The 24,490-nt window shown below is 44.2% G+C and overlaps 4 protein-coding genes across 5 annotated transcripts; 2 read left to right on the top strand and 2 right to left on the bottom strand.

The window, feature by feature from the left end:
• Positions 1-343: 343 nt before the first annotated feature.
• Positions 344-3,306, top strand: LOC114790241 (2-iminobutanoate/2-iminopropanoate deaminase-like). Its single transcript, XM_028980125.1, has 7 exons — positions 344-376; positions 462-574; positions 1,809-1,914; positions 2,151-2,205; positions 2,290-2,358; positions 2,653-2,708; positions 2,840-3,306. Exons 2-7 carry the CDS (start codon positions 510-512, stop codon positions 2,894-2,896), a joined length of 408 nt encoding a protein of 135 aa, XP_028835958.1. The 5' UTR covers positions 344-376; positions 462-509; the 3' UTR covers positions 2,897-3,306.
• LOC114790240 (coiled-coil domain-containing protein 8 homolog) lies at positions 3,302-12,360 on the bottom strand. Of its 2 annotated transcripts, none has more exons than XM_028980122.1 (5): positions 12,217-12,360; positions 12,015-12,109; positions 6,848-7,810; positions 5,179-5,244; positions 3,302-5,061 (listed from the first exon to the last, which is right to left on the bottom strand). In XM_028980122.1, the coding sequence occupies exons 2-5, from the start codon at positions 12,103-12,105 to the stop codon at positions 5,045-5,047; spliced, it is 1,137 nt and encodes a 378-aa protein (XP_028835955.1). In that variant the 5' UTR covers positions 12,106-12,109; positions 12,217-12,360; the 3' UTR covers positions 3,302-5,044. The 2 variants fall into 2 exon arrangements, with proteins under 2 accessions (XP_028835955.1, XP_028835957.1); XM_028980124.1 differs by having other exon boundaries at positions 12,213-12,316.
• A 1,323-nt stretch (positions 12,361-13,683) lies between these two features.
• Positions 13,684-15,427, top strand: LOC114790577 (60S ribosomal protein L30). The gene is made up of 4 exons (XM_028980757.1): positions 13,684-13,855; positions 14,099-14,244; positions 14,858-14,988; positions 15,345-15,427. The coding sequence occupies exons 1-4, from the start codon at positions 13,835-13,837 to the stop codon at positions 15,395-15,397; spliced, it is 351 nt and encodes a 116-aa protein (XP_028836590.1). The 5' UTR covers positions 13,684-13,834; the 3' UTR covers positions 15,398-15,427.
• Positions 15,428-15,604: 177 nt separating this feature from the next.
• LOC114790575 (matrilin-2-like) lies at positions 15,605-23,763 on the bottom strand. The gene is made up of 14 exons (XM_028980752.1): positions 23,644-23,763; positions 22,735-22,901; positions 21,526-22,098; positions 20,928-21,044; positions 20,571-20,693; positions 20,195-20,317; positions 19,397-19,519; positions 19,167-19,289; positions 18,869-18,991; positions 17,504-17,632; positions 17,006-17,416; positions 16,742-16,894; positions 16,134-16,226; positions 15,605-16,051 (listed from the first exon to the last, which is right to left on the bottom strand). Exons 2-14 carry the CDS (start codon positions 22,868-22,870, stop codon positions 15,996-15,998), a joined length of 2,283 nt encoding a protein of 760 aa, XP_028836585.1. The 5' UTR covers positions 22,871-22,901; positions 23,644-23,763; the 3' UTR covers positions 15,605-15,995.
• Positions 23,764-24,490: the final 727 nt, after the last annotated feature.

Raw genomic sequence — 24,490 nt, forward strand, 5'->3', positions numbered from 1 at the left:
TGTTTAGCGTACACGTATCGGAGTCTTTAAAATATATATATATATAATATATATACATATATATTTAAAACAAATAGACACAAAAAATAAAACAAAATTACGTCAAAGCGCACACATACTTTTATACATTAGTAAACTGGAATCATTTTGATTTTAAACACAAAAACTAGTATTAAGCCATTATTCAGAATGAATTTTAGTTCATTTTCATAGTTTTCAATGTGCCGCTGCTTATTTTTTCTCCTGCAACTTTTATTTTGACAGCAACGGTTTCTGTTTCCCTTCTATAAACATGGGAAATGTAGTTTTGGCTGCTTATACGTGTAGTCCATGGGACAAAGTCCTCCTAGTTTTTGTAGTCGCCGTGACGTGAAGTGTAAGTTTCAGTGGTCTCTGTAACTGAGGCGGATCACAGGAGATTCGTCATCGGACCAGATACACAGCGTTTTTGTGTCGCATAGTAATTGGCAGAAGTTGCATCTCGGCGCTGGGACCTGAAGGTGCTCGTCATGTCTGCTGCCATCAGACGGATCATCAGCACGGCGAAGGCGCCCGCTGCCATCGGCCCGTACAGGTGCGGGATTAATGCCGCGTTGTCGTGCCGTGTGTCCGTGTGCTGCTTCTGCTCCATTCACGTCTGTGCGCTCCTAACTTTGAAGTCGTGTCGTTGCAACATTTTTCACAGTGCATCTAATATTTGCATTGCGTTGATTTTGTTGTAAAGACGAAGCTCACTTTGCAGCCAGAGGTGTTGCCACTTTCTTCCAATGACAGCTCGGGGAGGAGCATGGCCCACACTTCTGTTCATATAATACAAACCTGGCTTCATATTCTAACAGCCCTGCTTAATAAAAAAGGGCCTGGCTGTAAGGAGGGTTAATGTGTAACTTCCAGGTTAATGTAAATCAGTGGGCACCACTCTGTCATTCATTAGGTTAAGATAAGATAAAATTATCCTTTATTAGTCCCACAAGTGGGAAATATACATTGTCATGGCAGAAAGTGTCAGAACAAGATAAGAGCAGCAATATGTATGTATGTCGACTGTATAATATAAAAAGATCCAGGTACAAATAAATGAATATGTACAGAGTGGATATATATACAGTCCCTGACAAAAGTCTTGTCGCTTATCTATTTTGTAGAAACACCTGCTATTAATTGGTGTTATAAATAGCTAACCAAATTACGTTTAATGCATTGAAATGAATTAGTTTCACTGAAAAAAAGATTTATAATTTAATCAAGACAGAATGGTTAAGTTTAGGCAAGACAAAGGTTTTGTCGCCTATACAGATTCATACAATTTATTGATGAAGTCACCAGGAATAACAAAGAAAGCAGTCTTGCATGCCTCCCAGAGTTCATCAATATTCTTTGGTTTCGTCTTTCATCCTACCCCACACATGCTCATTGATGTTCATGTCTGGTGACTGGGCTGGCCAATCCTGGAGCATCTTGATCTTCTTCGCCTTGAGGAACTTTGATGTCATATGACAAGGCAACACTTATGTCCTTGCAAAAATGGACTCAATGGGCTTTACCAAGCTTTGAATATTAGAATACTTTTTGACAGTTTCGTTTTACACTGAAACATTATTCCAAAAGCTGTTGTAATTAGAAATATATTTCAGCGGCACTTGAGGTCAATTTGTACACAAGTGACAAGACTTTTGTCAGGGACTGTATACACATATTTTGCACATAAGAACATGGAAATGCATTTTGAATGGGGAAGTGCATTTCGATGTTATGATGTGTATTAAACGATGTCTTTTTTTGATAACTGTCATGTGTTCGGTCCCCAGCCAGGCCGTGGTGGTCGACCGCACCATGTACGTCTCTGGCCAGTTGGGTATGGATCCTTCCTCTGGTCAGCTGGTATCAGGAGGAGTGCAGGCACAAACCAAACAAGTACGAGTTTCAGCAGCTCACTCTACACCGTCTACACTATTTTTTAACACTAATCGCGTGTATTTAAGATCATTGCACATAATCAAAAGGCCACTGGGCAATAATAAAGTTAAAGACCAAAAAAGGATTAGTGTAGCATTACCCACTGTGGATCTCTCCCAACATTGTGGTTTCAATTGTTACTTTTGACAAGGAAAAATTACTAAATGTGTTAAACGAGCCTGTTCTTTTGCCAGGCTCTTGTAAATATGGGTGAAATTCTGAAGGAAGCTGGATGTGGATATGAAAATGGTAAGTGTATTAAAGCGGATGCTTCCCCCCCTTTGGAATAAACACAGGACTGATGGGTTTATTTTTTTTACGTTTCTCTCTCAGTTGTGAAGACCACAGTACTTCTGGCAGACATGAACGACTTCAGCAGCGTTAACGACGTCTACAGACAGTGTAAGTCTATGGCTAATCCTACTGCCTGCAATTCAAACCGCGTCCACAGGGGGGCAGTCGCCGCCCTTTTACTCCAGAGGCGCTGCGGCACTAAAACTGAACTTTTCTGCTAATTCTGACTTACTCCACATGTAACAATAAAATGATCCAATAGATTTTCTTATATACTTCCAAAAACATGCAATAATCCTGTGATCAAAATATTTATATCCATTCGGTATGTGAACAAAAAAAATATTGAAATGTTGCTGTTTTTGTTTTAATGTAAATTCATTCAATGCCCCCACATACCAGTCTTCCAGAGTAACTATCCAGCAAGAGCCGCCTACCAGGTTGCAGCCCTTCCCAGAGTGAGTATGATGTCCCCCGGGCGTCCCAGGGTGTCCCCTCTGGACCGCTTTCGCCGTGTGCATTTATAAATAATACAGTGCCTTACTGAATGTGTTATGTGAATCCTATGCGTGTGGTCTTTCTTCCCCAGGGTGGACTTGTTGAGATTGAAGCTGTGGCTGTCTTAGGTCCCCTCAAAGATGCCTAAGGAAGAAATCCGATCGAAGTCGACAATGTGCCTTGAAACCCGATCCCTGCTTTGTTCAGATTTCTTTTCACTGAGATTTCATTTGGAATGATGGATAACCTCTAAAGTTAATATCACCTTGATTATGACACCTTTCATAATGTAGTTATTGTGCTGTTGGTCGAGAAACTGGAGCGTGGCTTTTGATTGGGCCGTGGGGGCTGTCCTGCTCACCTCCGAAATCCAGGTTTTGTCACTGTGACGCTTTCACTTCCTCATTAAGCAGTAATGAGCTGCACTACGAGCCTGTCTCCAGACAACAGTGTTTTCCTGCGGTTCAGGTTACCCGTGGCTGCTCCCTGTGTCGTGGGTCTCCCCTGCCTCGTTGCTACTTCCTCATAAAATAAAACCAATTCAGACTGGACATATTAGTAAGAGGAATTTTATTGTGTAGACTAAGAAGCTTCATGCAAAGTTCACTGGTCAGAATTTCACAGAGGAACATCCTCGGCATGCTGGCCTTTCTCGCGGAAAAGTTATGGAACCTTTTCCCAGCCCACAAACTGGTATTGGTCAAAATGGAAAATTCAAGAATAGGCTCATTTCCTTTGGTCCTCAGACATTAACCCGGTTTGGCCTAAACCAGTCCTTAAGTCTGCATCAGTGTTACAACAGTGAATATCCTGGAAGACTTCATTAAATAGCTTCAGAAACGAGTTATAAAAGTAAGGCACACAACCTGTGTCATAACAACTGGTGTTTCCCCGGCATGGACAGATGACAGATAACGTGACAGAACGTACAACACGATGCATGGCCTACATTTCATGCTTAACAAGCGTGGTGAAAGAATTCATCTTCTCAGACCTACGAAAACCAACCGTCATTCCGCATCAGCAGAAGTTGCGACAAGCAATCGTGAAGTAGGGATGGGCAGTACGTCGCGTTTTCTTAATTTGCTTAAAAGAACTGCTGGCTGAAGCACGCATTCCAGTCTGACAAAAGTGCTGCTCCACCGTTCGTTCTTCAGGGTGAGTATGTGAGAAGTCGAGGCACAAAAATTATATATTATACAGACATTTACTCCAATTTCTGTTCCCCAAGGCCTGATATATAGTAGCTTTATGAACGGTTACTCTACTTATAGTTGCTCCTTTGAATGCTGCAGCCCTGAGTGTTTTTAAGTAAGTCAGTCTGGCGTAATTTATTCCACCAACCGTCTGCAGACGGTAAACGTTGGGACCGACTGGGCTGCCAGGGATCCAGTGGATCCCCGATGAAGGAAAGGGATTTCAAGGCTGAATCCGAAGGAGCCGTGTCACGCCACCGTACACTTTAATACAACGTACGACGGGGATGAGATGAAGAGAGACGTAAAGACGACGGTACTTTCGTTCCCCCCCCTGCCTTGATTAGGCTTACACGTTTCCCCACAACTTTGAGGCTGCATTTGCAGACGGAAGCGTCACCAGTGGTGTGACACAAGGTGACAGGAAACTGGAAAGTCCGTTTAAACAGCGACAAGTGTCGTCTAAAAGCAAAGAAGGGATGAATATTAATCAACCTTCATAGCCCATCAAATGTGTGTTAATGACAAATCTGCTGCCTTTTAATAATTCTGGTATTATTTCTTAGCACATGCGGCCCGGCCGTATCCTAAAAGTACATTTCTTCAGCCGTTCACCATCAATACGCTGCACTCGCGTGTTCCTTCTTCGCAGTTCTGACATTTCTGCTTCTTTTTCCCACGTGTAAAGAAGTGAATTAGCATTTGTTTCGCTTCAAACAGCATCTAGTGATGGGTGATGGGTGGAAAGTGACCGCATGACCCCTGACCCTCCACTTTTACTTGTTAGTAAACCTTAAGCTGAATGGTTTGCGGTACAAAATGGGCACTACCACCGTCCCCCATCTTTCCAGTGGGCGTCTGTAAAAATGCTAATACGAGCACACGTATAAATATGTACAAATGAGAGAATCTCCTGGCTCGCAAGGCAGAAGGCACAATGGTGTCAGACTAGTAATGAATACATTTCTACTAATGAGCTAGAACGTGTTAAGTGCCTGTGTGAGAGAGTGTGTGCGAATGCATCAGTGTGCTCATGTAAACGTCGTCACTTGGTTCTTTGGGCTCCATGTCAGACATGTCCTCCGAATGGGACAGGAGCATTACTCGTCGGTGGCAGCTGCAAGGCAGAAGCGAGATGAGTGTGAACATTTTCAAAATCCCACAAAAGGAGCAGGCAGATTCCCAGGGGCGTTAAAAAGTGGTGGAGGTGTAACACTAGCGGGTGTGGTCTCACCAGGAGCCTCCTCCGCCGTTTTGGCCACTTCCGCTCCAGTCCCTGGCGAGGTCTCTGGTGCGTCCCCTGAGAAGCAGAAGCCACAGACAGGAAGTTGGAGCGCGGCGCTGGGGTTCAGCAGCATTTTAAACACGCGCTTCACAGGCGCGAGAAAAGACTAAAACACCTCGCTGACACACAACAAGTCAACATTCATTTACAACATTTATCAGACGTCCTTATTCATAGCGACTTACATTCAGTAGTTATAGGGACAGTCCCACCCTGGAGCAACTTAGGGTTAAGTGTAGTAAGTGGGATTTGAACCTGGGTCTTCTGGTTTATAGGCGAGTTTGTTACCCACTAGGCTACTAGCACCCTACCACCATTCCTGCACTCCTGAACAGACTTTCCTTCTCCTTCTCCCCAAATCACACGCAAACCGGCCCTTTTTTTCTCCCCAACCCACAGAGAGGGGGGTGAGACGGAGATCTGCAGTTATGCAACGCCCTCCAGGCTGCACGTGCAGGCAGGGTTTAAGAGGCCGACCTCTGTGCTGCATAAGTACACGGTGTCCCTTCAGCAACGGTCCCAACACCGACGGCCACAGTGACCGCTCCTAAAAAGCTAGAACACAAGTCTGCTCATCAGAGATTTACATTCAAATGAAGATCGTGATTTTGATATTGATTCTCTGTCTGATTCCCTCCCTGGAGCAGACCGGAGCACTTCCAGGTCGGCACGTTAGGTTCCCTCAAGCAAATTCAACATACGTCTCCATCTTGTTCACTTTCTGCTTTAGAAAATTCATAATTACCCATTTGGATCTGGGACTGCCTATTGTGTTACTGTAACACAACATGATGAATGACTGGCCATATGCTTATGCCGTTATGATCATGGACTGTAGTACACATCTGGACACAAAAGGCCTTGTTCTGAAAATGTATCCTGAAAAATAAAACCTTTAGATTTTCACGTAATCTGAGGCACCAGAAGATAAATTAATCATAGTCCTTGGCAAAGCACAAAGACAGTAAAGTCAGAGCGCGAGAAAGAGAGACCCTGTTGTGAACACAACATGGTCTGGGGAAGAGCGTGACACACTGCTGCGCCACTTTCTACATCTCTCTGGTTGCATTGTCTTCATGGTGCTCGAGGTTCCGTTCAATCTTACGACAATATTGATACTGTTCATCACAGGGACGAGGCCAGAAACGCGTCTGTATCAAGTGATTCATGAAAGCCAGCAAGTGACAATCATAAATTAATCTTGCAGCCCATTGTTTTATCGTGACTTAGGAACAAAATGGAAAATTAACTATATCGGGCTTGATCAGTTTCAGGGCAGCAAAGTGGTGTATTTAAAGGCTTAACTCGGTACGGAGCAGAAAAGTGGCAGTAGGCCAGGAGGAACAGGGCTGTATAATTCAGTGTGAAGGTGTCAGGTTGTCTTATAGGATGAGCTGAACACTTTCAACTCCAGCACAAGTTCCTGCAGCTTGACTTGACAGGAGTCATCTCTGGGTCTTGCAAGACTCTCTTCTGTCAGGTGCAGCAGGTATAGTGGCCAACGGAAAGAAAGCGTGAACATTAACCTGTAACCACAACGGATCTGCAAGTGAAAGAAGGGCTACACGCAGTGTACTTCCGTCATTGTCTAAACTAGTCTCACGAGCAAGCGAGGTACCTTCTATCTTGGCCTCCACAGCTGCCGCTGCTTCAGAAGTGCTGTCTGATTCGGGTGCGGCAACACTCTCCACCTCACGCCCTGGAGCCAAGCTCTCGTCAGTCTCAGGGACTGGAACAGGTTCCTCCACCTTCTCAGCTTCAGCAGCACTGGGCTCCACCACTGAGATGTTTGTGGCCTTGGGCGCTGAGGAGTCTTCTGCACTTTCCACAGCCTCTGCAGCTACAGCTTCTTTTGGGACAGGAAGCTCAGCTTCCACGGCTTGTGTCGTTTCTACAGGGCAGGAAGCCACAGCTTCTTCTTTGGGAGGTGATTCGTTAGGAATGTTGGATTCAGCAGGTAGACTAGCATCGGCTTTCTGAACTACACTTGCACATTCAACAGGTTGCACAGATTCATCTGCTTCACTGGAAGCTGGAACCTCCAGAGGGTCCACAGCTTCTAGTTGAGGCTCTGCTTCAGGAGCCATGCCAGCTTCAACAACAGCCTCAGCTTCAGCAGCAGCTTCAACAGCAGCCTCAGTTTCAGGAGCAGCCTCGGTTTCAGGAGCAGCTTCAACAGCAGCCTCGGTTTCAGGAGCAGCTTCAACAGCAGCCTCGGTTTCAGGAGCAGCCTCGGTTTCAGGAGCAGCTTCAACAGCAGCCTCAGTTTCAGGAGCAGCCTCAGCTTCAGCAGCAGCTTCAGCAGCAGCTTCGACACTTTCAGCAGCAGCGGCCAGCACTTCCACTGCTGTCTCAGGCCCCAGTGCTTCAGCAGCAGGAGCAGCAAGTTCCACGCTCTCAGCACCAGGCTCCGGCTCTGCGATGGCTGACGCACCTTCTTCCACTGCCAGGCCCTCGGTGGCCTCGCAGGCCTCCACTACAGGCTCCACCACCTCCCCATCCGGTGAGGCACTCTGAACGGGCAGCTGCATCTGATCTTCGATGGTTTCTGTGTCTTCTGCAGCACTTCCATTGCGGGCGACTGTCAAAATCACACAAAGGTAAAGCATTACTACAGGTTTAAAAAGCAAAGCAGCTGCTTCTCAGAGATCGTTCGTGACAAGATTGCTCTGAAAGCACGTTTGACGTCATATAAAACGGGCATAACATGACTGTGACTGACACGGATGAGCATGTTCAAAACCCAGAGGCATGAAATGTGCCAAATATAATTTGATCAATCAGCCATGACGGGCCATGACAGTTACACAACCCTTATTTAAGCACATGGCCACTGCAAAAACATTCCAGTGGACGTGACTAAATAAATCTACGCTGGAAAAGAATAAAACTGGAAAACTGTGTTTAACGGCTCGTGTGCTGCTAAATTGTGCATTAATCAGACAAGGCCTCAATTCAGTCGGCCGATTTTCGATTAACTGGAATGTAAAACACTGCACGGTACATATTGTTCTGCTCTGCAGAAACTGCTTTCAAGCCAAGCTGCTGTTTGCTGAGAATTTAAAACCGGAGACGTTTTATATGCCAATAAAAAAATATTTATATATATATATATATATATAAAAAACAAAATCTTCTTATGACTTCGGGCTGGAACCAAATCCAAGAGACAAGCTTGTGCAAACTAAGTAGGAGAGCGAATGCCTTGAGCCATGCAGGGAAAGCATGAATAGTAATCAAAAAACAAATATCCTTTCACAAACGGGATTTACTGAAAAGTCCATATTTGTGTAAACCCTGGAGAGACATGAAAGGCAGAGACTCGGACTGTGACTGCGTATAACTGCACTCATTGTATGACATGCCGCAGTTTTATTTCAGCCGACAATGCAAGCATATCTGCAAAATTTCCCATGACTTCAAAATGCTCCTACATTTTACTGTGCGAACCTTGCACACCGGACACAATATGAGTGATTATGGAATCACATCCGCATGACAGACCCCAAATGTTCATATTAAAAGCCTAACCTCCGTTGCGGCCCTGACTTCCTGACCAGGAATATGTGACCACTGCGAATCAGGAGAGCAACGGCTGGAAGGGAATGTGATGGCCCAGCATAATGCCAAAGTAGGGCACTACAAAAACACCGAGGCACAAATCCGACGGGGCCAGAAGCCAATAGTTATGGAACTTTCAGCACTGGAGCTAGAGCCTGCTGCTTTCAGTAATGTGTGCCGCAAAATAAATGAAAGGAGCGACGCGAGTTCGGGAATCCGAGGATTGACTTGTGGCGAGTAGGACAGGGTCACGTAGTACACTTAGTTCAAGTTGCACTTAGTCCAAAACGCCTAACGGCTCAGTGTCACTTTCTCCTGGCGTTTTTGAGAAACACAGAACGAGCACTCGCATGCCCTCCAATAAAATAAAATTAAAAAAGTCATTACAGGGAAACAATTCATCATTTTCATTTACAGGATGTCTTTGGTGAACCCTTGGACGAGCCACAGAGGGAATAAAAATGTTTAAAAAAAGAAACAGACAAGTTTTACAACGAAGCATTGTGGCTGGACAATATGTGTGTCAACATGAAAAACAGCCAAGAATGACAGAAGATCCAGTCAAAACAGTCCCAGGACATGGTGGTGGGGGGGACACGGTCATGTTGGACGGAGCACAATATCCTGCTATCTGCCCATAATGCACTGATAGAGTAACATGGCACAGGCTGCAAGCGGTGATGTCAGCTCATTAAGACAGACAGGGAAGTCCAGACAGGGAAGGGTGCCAGACGTAGGCCAGGCCTGGTACCACTCAGAACACCTTCTTGTCTGTACGCTGCAATTACACCCAGAACTCCCAATAAAATAAAAAAAATTAAAATCACATTTATATTTTATTCTCAACAGAACGTAGATAAAATAACATACATGTTAAAACTGAGGAAGAATACGCACAAGTTGAGCTCATTGGCCTTTGTATTTGTAGTTACACTATATTGTATTTTTTGGTTGTTTTATGCTGTTGTGCTTCAGAGACACCATCGACTGGAATCGAATTGTTTTCGCTCATCAAATTTGATGCTTGCTTTAGGTACTTCCTGGAGTTTTAGTGTCCTTGGTCGTCTTTGATGTATTTTTGTTAAATGATGCGTCCCGGCCTCTTCTCGATGACGCCACGCTGCTGTAGTAGCTGCTGAAATACACAAGGTCTTCCCTGAAATAAACCTTTTATATACTTTTCAGCATTCATAGTTCCTTCCAAAAGATGCAAGCTGTCCAGACTGTATGCATCTATGCACCCCCATGCCATCAGAGATGCTGGACTTGCCAACCGAACGATGATAACGCGGTGGAGGGTCTCCCTCACCTTTAGCCCAGAGCACACGGCGTCCGTGATTAACTCTAAAGGACCATAATACACTTTCCCGGGTCGAAACAGTCCATTCCAAATCTATTTTAGCCCACGGCACTTCTGCAGAATGTTCAAATATGGCTTCCTTTTTGCATGGTCGAGCTTTAGATGTTAACCGCAGATGGCACAGTGGATTCTGGAAGTATTCCTGGGCCTTGCTGACACGATCATGCTTATGAAAGGTGCAAAGTCGCCTCATCGTCTTCGTCCTTGTCCCTTGTCTCCAGTTTCTCTGAATCACTTATTGATGTTGTGCACTGTAGATGACAAGATTTGCAAAGCCTTTGCAATCTGACATTGAGGAACAATATTCCACAATCTTCTTATGCACTCTTTCACGCCTCTTATAGTTAATCATGTTACAGACCTGATATCAATTAACTAGATGTTCAGCCAGCTTGACATTTATGGGACCTCAAATTTGAAACGAGCTCATTTACCGGATAAAGCTTTACCGTTTTAACATTTGGTAAGTTATCTATGTTTCGTTAAATTAAAATATTAGCCCATGTGATTTTGAAAGTATTTTAGTTTTATTTTATTCAAACTTTTCAGGAATTTGGGCCATTATTTAATTATAAACCATTATTTAACAACTGTCTCTATATTTCGTAATGATGTATAGTTGCTGAACTGAGATGGTTCCCACAGATAAACAAACCTTTCTTTAACGCCGAACTGACTTGGCCTCACAAAATAGTGTTCCGAGATCAGTAATGGGAACGTAACTATGCAAGTGGAAAAGGAATTCGACAAAGACAAATCATCACATATATGGCAAGACACACACACACACACACACACACAGATTCTCGCCAGTTCATTTCGACCAAGTAATGCAAACGTGCCCATGGCCTCCCTACTCTGTCTATCCTGACAGCCTAATTCACAGGTTGAAGATGGTGACTGAAGACCCCCTCATGATTAGGATCTTCAGTCGTAGGTTCCGTGCTTTTCCAGGAAGAATGCATCGCTCCTCGATAGAAGCACCGCTCAGGTATGGACTACGACTGAAGCCTATGAACCAGAAGACCCAGGTTCAAACCCCACTTACTACCATTGTGTCCCTGAGCAAGACACTTAACCCCTTAACTACTGATTGTAAGTCGCTCTGGATAAGGGCGTCTGGTAAATGCCGTACATGTAAATGTAGGCGTCGGCCAGAAGAGGGCTTGTCAGGAGCGTCCGTTCGAGCCGCGCTGGACAGGCTTGTTTAAAAGACTAGCTGCCGCTCCAGGAGACACCTGAAAAGGACGCACTGGCGTGTGGTTAATTTGAAGAGAACAGAAGAGTTCTTCCTCTCCCCCCCAAGGGCGCACGTGTTCTCACAGGCCCATACATGCGCAAGATATCAGAAGCAATCTGATCAGTTGCCTAAACCACAGGATTAGTGTCATTTCTTAGAATTCATCGGAAATGGATCTGAGTATTTGACGTATGGTGCACATATTACAATAGCTCTACGGGAATAAAGCAAGACTGTGATGTCAGCATGTGAGCTATGAAAATAGTGGAAGTTATTAAAACAGTGGAACAGTGACTGGGTGGAAGAAGCGCCCAGTCACACATCAGTCAGCAAACCAACAACTGTTGCCTGGAAGGAAAAAAACTTGTCTTATGACGAGCTTCGGGAGGTTATGACGCTTCCATCCCGACCTCTGCAGCGATCCCGGGGTAAACGCACGCGTTGCGCCGTCGTTACGCGACGCGACGCGCACACCTCGTCAACCCCTGACGGCGGAACTAACTCCTCGGAGTAAACTGGCTTCGTCGTGCGAGCTGCAAATTAAAACACGCGACCGCAAGGACCCGTTGTTGCTGCTGTCGTTGCGGGTTTTTCAATGTGCGCGCAAAAAAAAACGCCACTTACCGAAAGTCGTGTCTCCGTTACTCTCCTCGGGTTTCGTGGCCGGTCTGTTTTCCTGGCCAGCGGTCTGAGAGCTGGACGAAGAGCACCCCATTATCCTGCAGAGAGATTAAAAAATATATATATACATAAAATATAAATATAAAGCAGCCTCGACTGTTTACACTGCGCTGAATTTGTGCAACTACAACAACAACCCACCCACCGCTAGGTTCTCGGTTTCTACGGGTAACGTGTGAGCAGCATTACTACTCTGCCGAATTTTCGCTGCTCCAGCGTGACACCCCCACACCCCACTCCCACCCCTCGCCGTCATCCGCGTCGTGGCGAGGAGCGCGGGTTTGAGGGCAGCTGTGCGCATGCGCGGTAAATTGGCCGCTGAAAATATCACCCCGGAAAAAAAGTTTTTCTGATCGTCGGGTGTGTTTTCTATCACACATCTACACATTCTGGGTTATTTTTACAAATGACAATAATAGCGATAAGAAGACGTACAAGAGGAATACTCTTACTCATTTTACCTGGAAATACAGTCCGAACCATTCGGTGCTAGTCGCCTGTGGGTGACACACTCGCCTATGAACCAGAAGACCCAGGTTCAAATCCCACTCACTACCATTGTGTCCCTGAGCAAGACACTTAACCCCGAGTGTCTCCAGGGGGGGGGACTGTCCCTGTAACTAGTGATTTTAAGTCGCTCTGGATAAGGGCGTCTAAATATGTATTTGTTTTTATCTACTGAATGTACAATCGGTATCTACACCTGTACAATTGGTAACTAAAATCAGGTTCTAATGAATAAAAGTCGACTAATATTATTCTCAGGCCAAAATGTCTCCACCCACTGGTGAATGACTGAAAAGGCAAATGTCCTTTTTGTCATATGCAGAGGTGGGTAGCAACGAGGTACATGTACTCCGTTACATTTATCTTGAGTACATTTTTGGGGAAAAAATAGTTAGGTTTACAACGCCATATTTTTACTTGAGTTTATTTGTGAATTAGAAACTCTACTCTTACGTCGTTACATTGGGCAAAACTCGACTCGTTGCTTTTTTAAACCATTTATATGCTTTGTTTTTGCCAGATGCTCTTGGGGACAAATACCGCCACATGATTACGTTTCACCGTCCGGAAGTAGCAACAATAAACCACATGACACTGTTTCACCAATCAGACGTAGCCACGCAGTCACGTGACCACACCAACCTGCAGAGGAAGGAATTAGCGTTAATATTTGGCTGTTTTTAATATATCAATGCACATACACATAACTAGCATTTATAAGATCCGATTTAGTCCAATAATTACTATAAATTGTACTTTAAAAAATTATTACCATACCATAATTAGATATCACAAGCAAACAGTTACTATCACTAAATACTTTTGTACTCTTACTTGAGTAATTTTTCGGTCATTTTAAAGTAGCGTTACTCATAATTCAGTAATCGGGATTCAAACTGGCAACCCCGGACAGTATGTTAAAGCATCAAACTTTATTTTTGAACAAGATGGCATGTCGTTTAAACCAGATGTACCTGTACTGCAGTAGAATTGGTAAATGTTAGTGCTTCCACCTATTAATTAATTGACACAACATTTACACACACACCGGTCCGGCGGCCACGTTCAGCCGCGGTGGCGTGATGACGACATGAAAGCGGTGCACGCTGGGTAATTCTCCCTTTCCGCCCTCGGCTACGTCGGTTCGTCATCCCGGTGAAACCCACTGCCGCGTTCGTGGTGAAAATAAGACCGGTTTTCGGTGACTTTGTCGCTGTCGTCCTGGTTTAGGCGGGTCGACGGGATACGGCGTGAACATGGTGGCCGCAAAGAAGACGGTGAGTGCGCCGCTAGCCAGTTAGCACAGGCGTGCTAACGGGGGAGCGTTTCACGTGGTGCGTCCTGAGCTGCCACCGGTCCGCCGCCCGTGGACTCTGTCGGCGATGTAACTCGCCAGGTTAAACCCCGACGGGGGCGTTCTGCTCGGATACGCCACGGTTCCTTCGTGGCTCGTTACTCCGAGTTAATGAATTACGTCGTTTGCTTCTACTTTTCTCAACGTCACGTTTTTCTTGTTTCAGAAAAAGTCCCTGGAGTCCATCAACTCGAGGCTCCAGCTGGTCATGAAAAGTGGCAAATATGTGCTCGGGTACAGACAGACGCTTAAGATGATCCGGCAGGGCAAAGCCAAGCTCGTCATTCTGGCCAACAACTGCCCGGCCCTCAGGTGGGTTCGAACCCGGGCTCCGGGCCTCATGCCCGTGTGACTGGAGCTCAACCTCGAGAGCTGGGATTCCACGCCAGCGGCCATTATGTAGTCAACTGAGAGTTTGCCCAGGTTCGCCCCTGTACCATGATAATTTGCAGTTAAATTAGAGTTTGTTTAAATCACAAACCCCTTGCACCTTTGATCTTGTGACCTAGTGGGTAACACACTCGTCTATGAACGAGAAGACCCAGTTTCAAACCCCACTTACTACCATTGTGTCCCTGAGCAAGACACTTAACCCTGAGTGTCTCCGGGGGAGACTGTCCCTGTAACTACTGATTGTAAGTCACTCTGGATAAGGGCGTCTGGTAAATACTGGAAATGTAAATTGCAGACGTTAGAAGAACCTGCAGACCAGGAACCGTTTTATTCCCTCGCAATCAACCCAAATGTTACTCATCACAGTTGCACTTTGTTGTAATTGGTAATCTTTGTATTTTTGTGTATATATCCCGAGTCAAATACCTCGTGTGTGTTCACTAACAAACTTAAATGTGATTCTGCAGAAATATCATAGTTTTAATTCTTCTATTTAATGAATACATTCTAAATAATCTGTCTGTCCTTGCAGGAAGTCAGAAATTGAATACTATGCCATGTTGGCTAAGACTGGGGTCCATCATTACAGTGGGAACAACATCGAACTGGGTACAGCCTGTGGTAAATACTACCGGGTATGCACACTGGCCATCATCGACCCAGGTTGGTTCTCGTTTCTCTCTGCAGATGTATGTTGGTTGTGTTTGAGACTGGCTTCATCCATGCGAATCTTTCTCGCCTGTTGGATCTCTCCGTGGTCTGAGCAGGGCTAGTAATTCGCTAGATTAATAGCCAGCACGAGAGTAAGCAGACCTGATCTCCTGAGTCTTTTCTGTTCTCGTTCCTGCCTTGTTGGTTACATCCATGTGTGGTGGTTTTTGTGTTAATAATGTTATAGGAAAATCCTACAATGTCTGTTTTTGATAGCGTTTTTAGTTTTATTTGTTCCATTTCACCCATGTGTGTATATAAACTGCTGTTGTGTATGCTATTATCTAATTTTCTGTCTCTTATTGCAGGTGACTCTGATATCATCAGGAGCATGCCTGACCAGCAGCAAGGCGAGAAATAGAATTGTAATAATAAACAGTTTGAAAGAAAATCTGTGCTATTTGTGCTTTTTAGAATTTCCTGTCAGGGTATCATTTCAAGCCTTTTTTGCACACTGTGTGTGGGGCCAGTGCTTTGCTCAGTGGCACCTTGGCGGATCGGGATTCAAACTGGCAACCCCGGACAGTATGTTAAAGCATCAAACTTTATTTTTGAACAAGATGGCATGTCGTTTAAACCAGATGTACCTGTACTGCAGTAGAATTGGTAAATGTTAGTATTTCCCACAAGACAATACATTTGGGGTGAAGTACTTTATGTACATATGGCTTTTCTATAATCTGTCAGTGAACACGTCTTCTGAATTGTTTCTCTAGCTCCAGAAAGTTCTTCTGAAGATACCCCTTGATTGCCTTTGGGAAGGGGGGGTACTGTTACACTCAGTGATTTGAGAAATTATCCTTATGCAGTGTTCAAGATTATGTAGACAGAAGTTAATTACAAAATGAGTACTGAGAAGAGTCATATCTGTGGTTATGAGAGTGAAAAGTCCTTCTGTGGCAATCAGCCTATTAACCTGAAATGTAACCCCCTTCCCATGAATTCTCTACCCCTGGAATTCACTTGTGTTTCCGTTGGTTTTCAAGGCTCTCAATCTTCCTTGTCACTGTTTCTAGTGATCTCAGATTAAGGGAAAAAATGCCAAATGCAATATGTTTGCAGAACAAAATCATGAATAGTTCAGCCAGAAAGGATATGCTTCCGTGTGAGTGTCCTTATTTGTTCTGTGGCTTGGTTCTGGAATGCTATTAAAGTATCACACTCGCACTGATTGCCAGGAGCTGGGTTGCCTGTGAAGAGCAAAGTAGAACAGTTAACATACGGACCTGTTGCACGTTTGGTACTTAGCCACCAGGGGGCGATAAAACACATTTACAGAGTGTGAGCGTGTATTGAAAGTGAAGTGATTTTTCTCTGTGAAACACAGCACACGAAATGTGTCCTCTGCTTTTAACCCATAATCCTTGGTGAGCAGCGGGCAACCATGACAGGTGCCCGAAGAGCAGTGTGTGGGGTTCAAACCAGCAACCTTCTGATTATGGGTCTGTTTCCTCACCCGCTATAGGCCACTGCTGCCCCAACAGCTCAGTTGCATTGGCCAGGAATTGATTAGTTGATATGACTTCTATCAATTTGAATATTGTGTATGTATTACTTTTTTGTTTCTAGACTAATTGTATGTTTTTTCAAAGGCAATTGGGCATATATCACAGTGATAAACTATGTTTTTCTGTACATTCTTTTGTGAATACTGCATTTTTTGCACACATCTCTGCCGAGACAATTATTTGATGGAAGGATGTACCCTGGCATATCTCTGCCTTCAGTTTGTCTGTGATGTCGCTCATGCGGCTGAGGTCCTCTGTGTAGTATAAGTGCTTGTCGTCTGGCTCAGAGGCAATTTCTCTGAGCTCGTCCTCAATGGCTTTCCCCACACCCACTGCATATATTGTTACACCTTAGAAATGAGATATAACCAATAATTAGGCCAACCTTTTTAGTTCAACGTCAAACATGCTACAAAACAAAGTTGTAGATGATTCCAGTTTAATAGGATAAGAAATAGTACCAGCATCTTTAGCCTTGGTTGCCCATATGGAGACGTCATCCTGAGAACGTCCATCTGTAAAAACGATGCTGACACGCGAGATCCCCGCTCTGCTGCCTTCCTTGGCAGAGAAGCTGTGTTCAAACATGTGCCTCAGTGCCGAGCCTGTCATGGATCCACGGCCCATGTAATGCATTCTGGACACAGCCTCTTGTATGGACTTTGCAGTGGTGTGCTGGGCCAGCGTGAACTCTGTGCGCACCTTGGTGGAGTACTGGATCAGCCCAACCTGAGTTCCCTGTCTGGACACAACCAAGGAGTCCACAATGCCATTGACCCACCTCTTCACCCGCTCAAAGTTGGCAGCGCCTAGGCTTTTAGAGCCATCAATTACGAACACCAAGTCCATGGCTCCGTTTTTGCAAAACGGTTCTGTGGCAGAACACATAAGGAACAGAAAGTGACAGTTTAAATGACTTTGAGATCCTCCACATGTGCCTGTTAATCATCTCTCCATACTTTTGCAGCTCTTGCCATCCTCTCCTAGTGTGTAGCCCTCAGAACATATGCACAAATAGGAGCCAAGCCCAGGTTTGCTGACACACTGATGCTCACAGCCATGGTCCACCGTCTGACAGATGTCCAGGCCTGTGATTGGGCAAAACATTACAGTTACTGTTAAAGTTCCCCTTATTTTACTTTGTTCAATGTATTCAGTATTCAATGGTTGCTAGAGGATGGACACCCCCCTTTTATTATTCCTTTTTTATTTCCTTGTATATACAGAATATATACACACGCCCGGGGAGCAGTGATTACGGGGCCGCTTTCTTAACCGCTAGACCACCACTGCCCCGGATAAATCATCGGTCTGATATTCTGAACACTAACAATATGACGTACACAGAAATCAGTAAACAATTGTACTTACTGCAGTACTATCCAGAACATTGCGAAAATTGCACTTTTACATGGTAAAACCAGAGTAAAACCAACCAGCTGCAGTGGTGCTTAAGATGGATTAACTTTGACCTCAGGAACCATTCAGAAATTAAAGAATGAAAATACAGGGCATAAAAAGAATGAAAAAATCAAGGAGGACAGTTAGAAAACAGATAAGTACAGTACAGGCCAAAAGTTTGGACACACCTTCTCATTCAATGTGTTTTCTTTATTTTCATGACCATTTACATTGTTAGATTCTTACTGAAGGCATCAAAACTATGAATGAACACAAGTGGAGTTATGTACTTAACTAAAAAATGTGAAATAAACATGTTTTATATTCTAGTTTTTTTGCTCTGATTACTGCTTTGAACACTCTTGGCATTCTCTCGATGAGCTTCAAGAGGTCGTCACCTGAAATGGTTTTCCAACAGTCTTGAAGGAGTTCCCAGAGGTGTTTAGCACTTGTTGGCCCCTTTGCCTTCACTCTGCGGTCCAGCTCACCCCAAACCATCTGGATTGGGTTCAGGTCCGGTGACTGTGGAGGCCAGGTCTCCACTGTTTGTTAAGTACATAACTCCACATGTGTTCATTCATAGTTTTGATGCCTTCAGTGAGAATCTACCAACGTAAATGGTCATGAAAATAAAGAAAACACATCAAATGAGAAGGTGTGTCCAATTTTTTGCCCTGTACTGTTGATAGCTCATTAAAGAAAACAGAAATAAAGTTCACTGATGTAAAATCAAGAATCAGCTACACGTACAGCCACTTCAAATGCTGCCTTTCTTTCAAAATTTATGTGGCACGTCTACCAAAAGGGCCGATGTCTCCCACTGTTGGGCTCCTTATTTGACAACATGGGCAAGTATTTCATTTTCATCGGTTTTGAATGGAAGGGAATTGATGACTACATCAGTCACTGAAACAAAGACTTACTCTTGCACGTTTTGCCATCAGGCCTTAGTGTGAAGCCTTTTCTACAGCGGCACACAAAGAAGTCTTCAGTGTTCACACACTCGTGCTCACATCCATGATGACCAAGAGCACACTGGTCGTTTTCTGCTCAAAGGCACACACCACACCAAATTAAACTACAGACAATAATATTGCATACATATTCAAGTGAAAATTTGATGAAATCTATCAGGGAAATCTGAGTGTTGAATTATCAAAGATGCAATATTTTACCTGAGTTTTGACTAAAGGAACTAGTTTCAGTGTGGAAATGACTTACTCTTGCACGTTTTGCCATCCGGTCTTAGAGTGTAGCCTTTTCTACAGCGGCACGTGAACGTGTCGTCGGTGTTAACACACTCATGCTCACACCCATGGTCACCGAGACCACAAGGGTCAATTTCTAAAGGGAAAAGATGAGAAGTGTTGGTTATGTAGGAATGTAATGTAGTCACAAGTTGAAAAATGACATTTCCTTTTAAGAAAAAAGGCCAAATTATGACTACGTACTCTTGCACGTTTTGCCATCCGGTCTAAGAATGTGGCCTTTTCTACACTGACACACAAAGGAGTCGTCAGTGTTAACACACTGGTGTTCACATCCATGATGACCCAGAGCACACTGGTCCATTTCTGTAGGGCAGCAAGACAACTTTAGTGCTCAATTTGGTTAGAAGTTCATTGCTCAGCATTACAATAGTACATAAAACACATAAATATCGTCCTCAGGCACAATTTATTTTTACGCACGCTGTATCTAAAGGCCTGGAGTTCACCTGAGGGCAATAACATGAACAGACACACAGATATGAATGCAGCGTAAATCCCAACATCCTGTTTTTGTCGACAGTGAAATCGGAGCAGTGAGATAGAACCATGATTCATCACACTCGTGGCGAGAGGGAAATGGGGGGAAATGAGGGCTCGCCAACAAGCCATATTCATCCCGCAGCCCACGCTAGTGGTACAGCCTGCCGACGCGTGGCTCTCCAGTCCGAGCGTGTGTGTGCGTGTCCAGATGGACTGCGGCCATGCCAGAGTTTAGGTTACGCCTCTCACTCAGCACCAGTCGGTGGCTGTAATTTAATCATCCACATTACAGCCTGTGGGGCACAGACAAGGGCCTGTGAACCCCTTGCTCTTGAAATGAAAGAAACTGGCAACGGAGGCCATAAAGTACGTGTGAAATCTGAATGAATACATTTTTAAAACATTTATGGTCCACAACTCGTCTGGAAAAGGCAGAGGGCTGCAGGTAGACCTTGACGTGAGCGCTGTAGAAGACAGTAGAGTTGTTGTTCTGCTTACTGCTGCATGTCTTGCCATCTGGGTTGAGCACAAAGCCCTTTTTGCATCTGCAGACGTAGGACTCCGGAGTGCTGATGCAGTCATGCTCACAGCCATGGTCTCCCAAGTCGCAGAAATCAATCCCTCAGAAACAACACCAACCAAACCAAATAAAGGAGTGTTCAGTTATAAACTCTGTTAATTCTCCTAGATAGAGAGATAGACGTTATTCACAAAATGCAGTGTGTTTATTCCGAAATGAGTTCAAACGAGTAGTCATCAGGACACAATACTTCATAAATCAAACCTGTTAACCATAAACCTTATGACCATACTGTCATATTCGATTTTAATACATGGAGTTTGTGTGGCCTGAAAGAACTGAGAGCATGCTCACTGCGACAGGTCTTTCCATCATCGTTGATCTCATACCCTTCCCTGCAGCGGCACTCGTAGGCCCCGGGCAGATTGGCACAGAGGTGCTGGCAGCCATGTTCCACGGTGGCGCACACGTCTTCAGCTGCGGGAGTGGAGATTCACCACCGTCGTTCAGACAAACTCGCCTCAAAGTGTTACATTTGTGTGTTAAATATGTCACGTGATGCCACAGCTATGCAGGTGGAGCAAACATTTAAAAAAGGCTTCCAGTACTGGTCATCATATCCACACTGGATATCGAGTGACTGTTTCACACGGGCTCTCCACTTACAACACACGAGGAATTTCTTCCACATGAACCGTGACAAGCACTTACCGCGGCACGTTTTGCCGTCAGCATTGAGGACATAGCCCTTCCTGCATCTGCACATGAAGGATGCGGGCGTGCTGACACACACATGCTCACACTGGTGGTCCACCACCAAGCACAAATCTGCATGAAAATCAACACACACCTCAGCCCATGATGCTCCACACAGTCCTGGTCACGCAATCACTAGTATTTCATAATGGCCCTGGTGGGTAACACACTACAGATGAACCAGAAGGCCCAGGTTCAAATCCCACTTACTACCATTGTGTCCCTGAGCAAGACACTTAACCTTGAGTGTCTCCATGGGGGGACTGTCCCTGTAACTACTGATTGTAAGACCCTCTGGATAAGGGCGTCTGGTAAATGCCTTAAATGTAAATGTAAACTTAATAAATGACCTAGACCCAAGGGCCGCAGGTTGAAAAGTTGTACAATCAAAGGACACCTTTGATTTTTAGGACAGCGGTAAACAGTGGATATAGTAACAGTGATCAATCTCATTGATTATGTTGAATACGATGTGACAGTGGGTATAAATATATGAATATAAGGGGACCTAGTTAATATTAGGCAGATTGTTTTAATGTTATGTCCGTCTCACCTGCGCAGAGCTTGTCCTGAAAGACAGAGCTCAGTGTCTCTATCTGGCTGAAGTTGGCCACCAGGAAGACATGCTCGGAGTGTGGCTCGCTCCCAATGGCACGCAGCGTGCTCATGTCCACCCTGCCCACCCCCACCGCGAAGATCTGGATCCCGGCCTGCCGCGCCTCCGCCGCTGCTTCTTCCACCGTGTCTTGCGGCCGCCCGTCCGTCACCACCATGGCGACACGTGGCACCTGGACATGCGCTGGCCGCGCCCCCTGCGCTTCGGAGAAGGCCTCTTCCGTTGTGTACCTCAGCGCCAGGCCCGTCATTGTCCCGGAGGCGAGGTGCACCATGCTGCTTATGGCTTGAAGGACATCAGCCTTCTTGTGAAAGGTTTGGAGCGAGAATTCGTTCTGCACTATGCTGCCATACTGCAGGAGACCCACACGGGTGGCATTCTGTCCCACATCCAGGAAAGACACAACATTGGCTATGAAAGCCTTGACCTTCTCGTAATCATCTGGGCGAACACTACGGGAGCTGTCGATGACAAAAACGAAGTCCAAGGGCTTCCCTTTGCACTGGCTCTCTGTGGATGAGAATATGTGAATATAAATGACGCATACTTTGTAAAAACAATGACGATAGATTTTTTAATATATACACTTGACCTAAGGTTTATGTAAAACATCAACCTCTGTCCTATTTTCTTTTAATGCAGAAAACGCAAACACTTGTCACTAACATATTCCACCTTCTTCAAAAGTTTAGTGTGATTTAAAAATATCCTCAGTTTTTGAATTGATTAATAATGGTGATCAGACCAGACACTGTTGATGGTATAGCTGGAAATGTCTGTTAATGATATATGCATACACGTAGAGAGGAACCTTATCACCAACTATAAGTCTTGAGTTGCAGTGGATCGCTACTTCGTTCACTAATGCAAATCTGCCACAGGGGACATCTGTCCTTACTAGAAAACCCTTTTGCAATGATATAGGTATGGCTGGGAGCAGTAACTTTTAGTAAACGGGAAATTAAACTGGCCAAACACAATCTACTTGAGACTTGAGACAAAAATTTGGGTTTGATCCATGATTTGCCCATGATTCGCGATTTTCCCATGATTATTTATTTCTTATTAATATAGTAGCAATTTCTATTGAAGCTCATTTCTCATGGAAAACAAGGATAGTACTGTGATTGAACTTGAATCTCTTACCCAGTGAGCTGGTCTGCTGGGCTGGGTCTTTCCTGGGTTTGGATGAAACTGCTCCCAGTCGCTGCTTATGGTGAATTTCCCCATGGGCTGACAGCCAGCACAGAACGCAGAGCAGGCCAAACGCAAGGGTCTTCATTTCACAATCGCGGAAGGAAGAGACACCTGACCTAGAGGGGCAGAATTTAGGATGCGGTTGTAAGTGGTTTATGGGCATGTGCCCAGGGATTCAGGACCATTTGTTTTTTAACACCACCGGGTGGGGGCTAACAATTATTTGATGTCACTGATCATGATCCCATCCTGAGATGAGATTGGCCAGTCACAGTGCCGTGGAAAGAATTGTCACCTGAGGACAGAAAACCCGGTGGCTTGGGTCTAAAGGCTACCTCAAGATGTGTATGCCAATAATATTCAGAAATAATGAGTATTAATAAGTAATTAACTCATCAAATTATACATGTATATGTGTGTGTGTGTGTGTGTGTCTATATATATATATATATGTGTGTGTGTGTCTATATATATATATATATATATATATATGTGTGTGTGTGTGTGTGTGTGTGTGTGTGTGTGTATGTATGTGTATGTAAATGTGGAAATAGTCTCCCTTCTATCCATCCAGCACCGTTAAAAATGGCGTGAGTTCCGAAACGCATGAGGGAAGACTGGTTTGTAAACACTGTGCAGTAATGGCTTTTCATTATGTTACTACAGAAGCAGTTCCAGATCAGTACAGATGTCCTGTTTTCATGCAACCAAACAGGTGGTTTCTTTACACACATATTTTGCAGAAATGATCAATAATTACACACATTTGAATCTATAAATCTAAAGAATTATATTATTTACCCTGGATAAAATTATCTTTATATTTTTTGCATATTAAAAGAAAAACATGCCACTTACCAGAATTAAGTGGAGATTTTCCTTTTCAGGAAAAAGGGTAAAAAACGGAGTAAAAGTTCCACAAACGTTTAGATTTCAACCTGTGGACCAAATCCTGTCCTGGAAACACTTCGGCTCAGGCACAGATGTTCTCTATCTCCGGTTTTCCGTTTTCCTCCCTCGCCCTCCCTCTCTCTCTCACTCTCGCTCTCTTCAGGTTCCCCCTGAAATGGATCCTTTGGACTTTAATTTTGAGTCATTCTCTTGCTTGCAATTCATCAAATTCAACTGTATCTTGGCCTGCTTCTATCTCAACTGAAAGAAATAATATACATTCATGACAACTTTATATTATTATTAAAAATGAGCAGTATTCATGAAAATGGATGCTCAGTCTAATAATTTCACTACAGCTGGCTTGAATGGCCAGGGTCAGATTTAGAGTCAGGACCATTGGACAATGATCCACCGGACCTGACCTGTCCTCATTGTCCACATTCTTTTTTGTAATTCTCCCATTGATGCAATAAAATGACAGCAACGGTGTAAGATCTCTTGATGGACAAATTGATGCTAATGTGATCTAGTCTTTATAATGATAAACGAGGGGTCATACTTAATATGAATTGTCCATACATGTACATTGTCCATACATGTCCATACATGTTCAGGTTCTAATAATCTCCATACTACACACTGAAACACAGACATTTCTGGAAATTCTGTTTATTTTTTGGTAATACTTCATTATTAGCAATATAACATAACATATAACACTGATCAGTGATCAGTGGCTAGTCTGAAATATCTTAAAACAATCACATTTTGACCAGGGTCTATGATAAACTAACCATAAGTATTTTAAAAT

Source organism: Denticeps clupeoides, chromosome 5, assembly GCF_900700375.1.
Source record: "Denticeps clupeoides chromosome 5, fDenClu1.1, whole genome shotgun sequence".
In the NCBI taxonomy this organism is placed as follows: domain Eukaryota; kingdom Metazoa; phylum Chordata; class Actinopteri; order Clupeiformes; family Denticipitidae; genus Denticeps; species Denticeps clupeoides.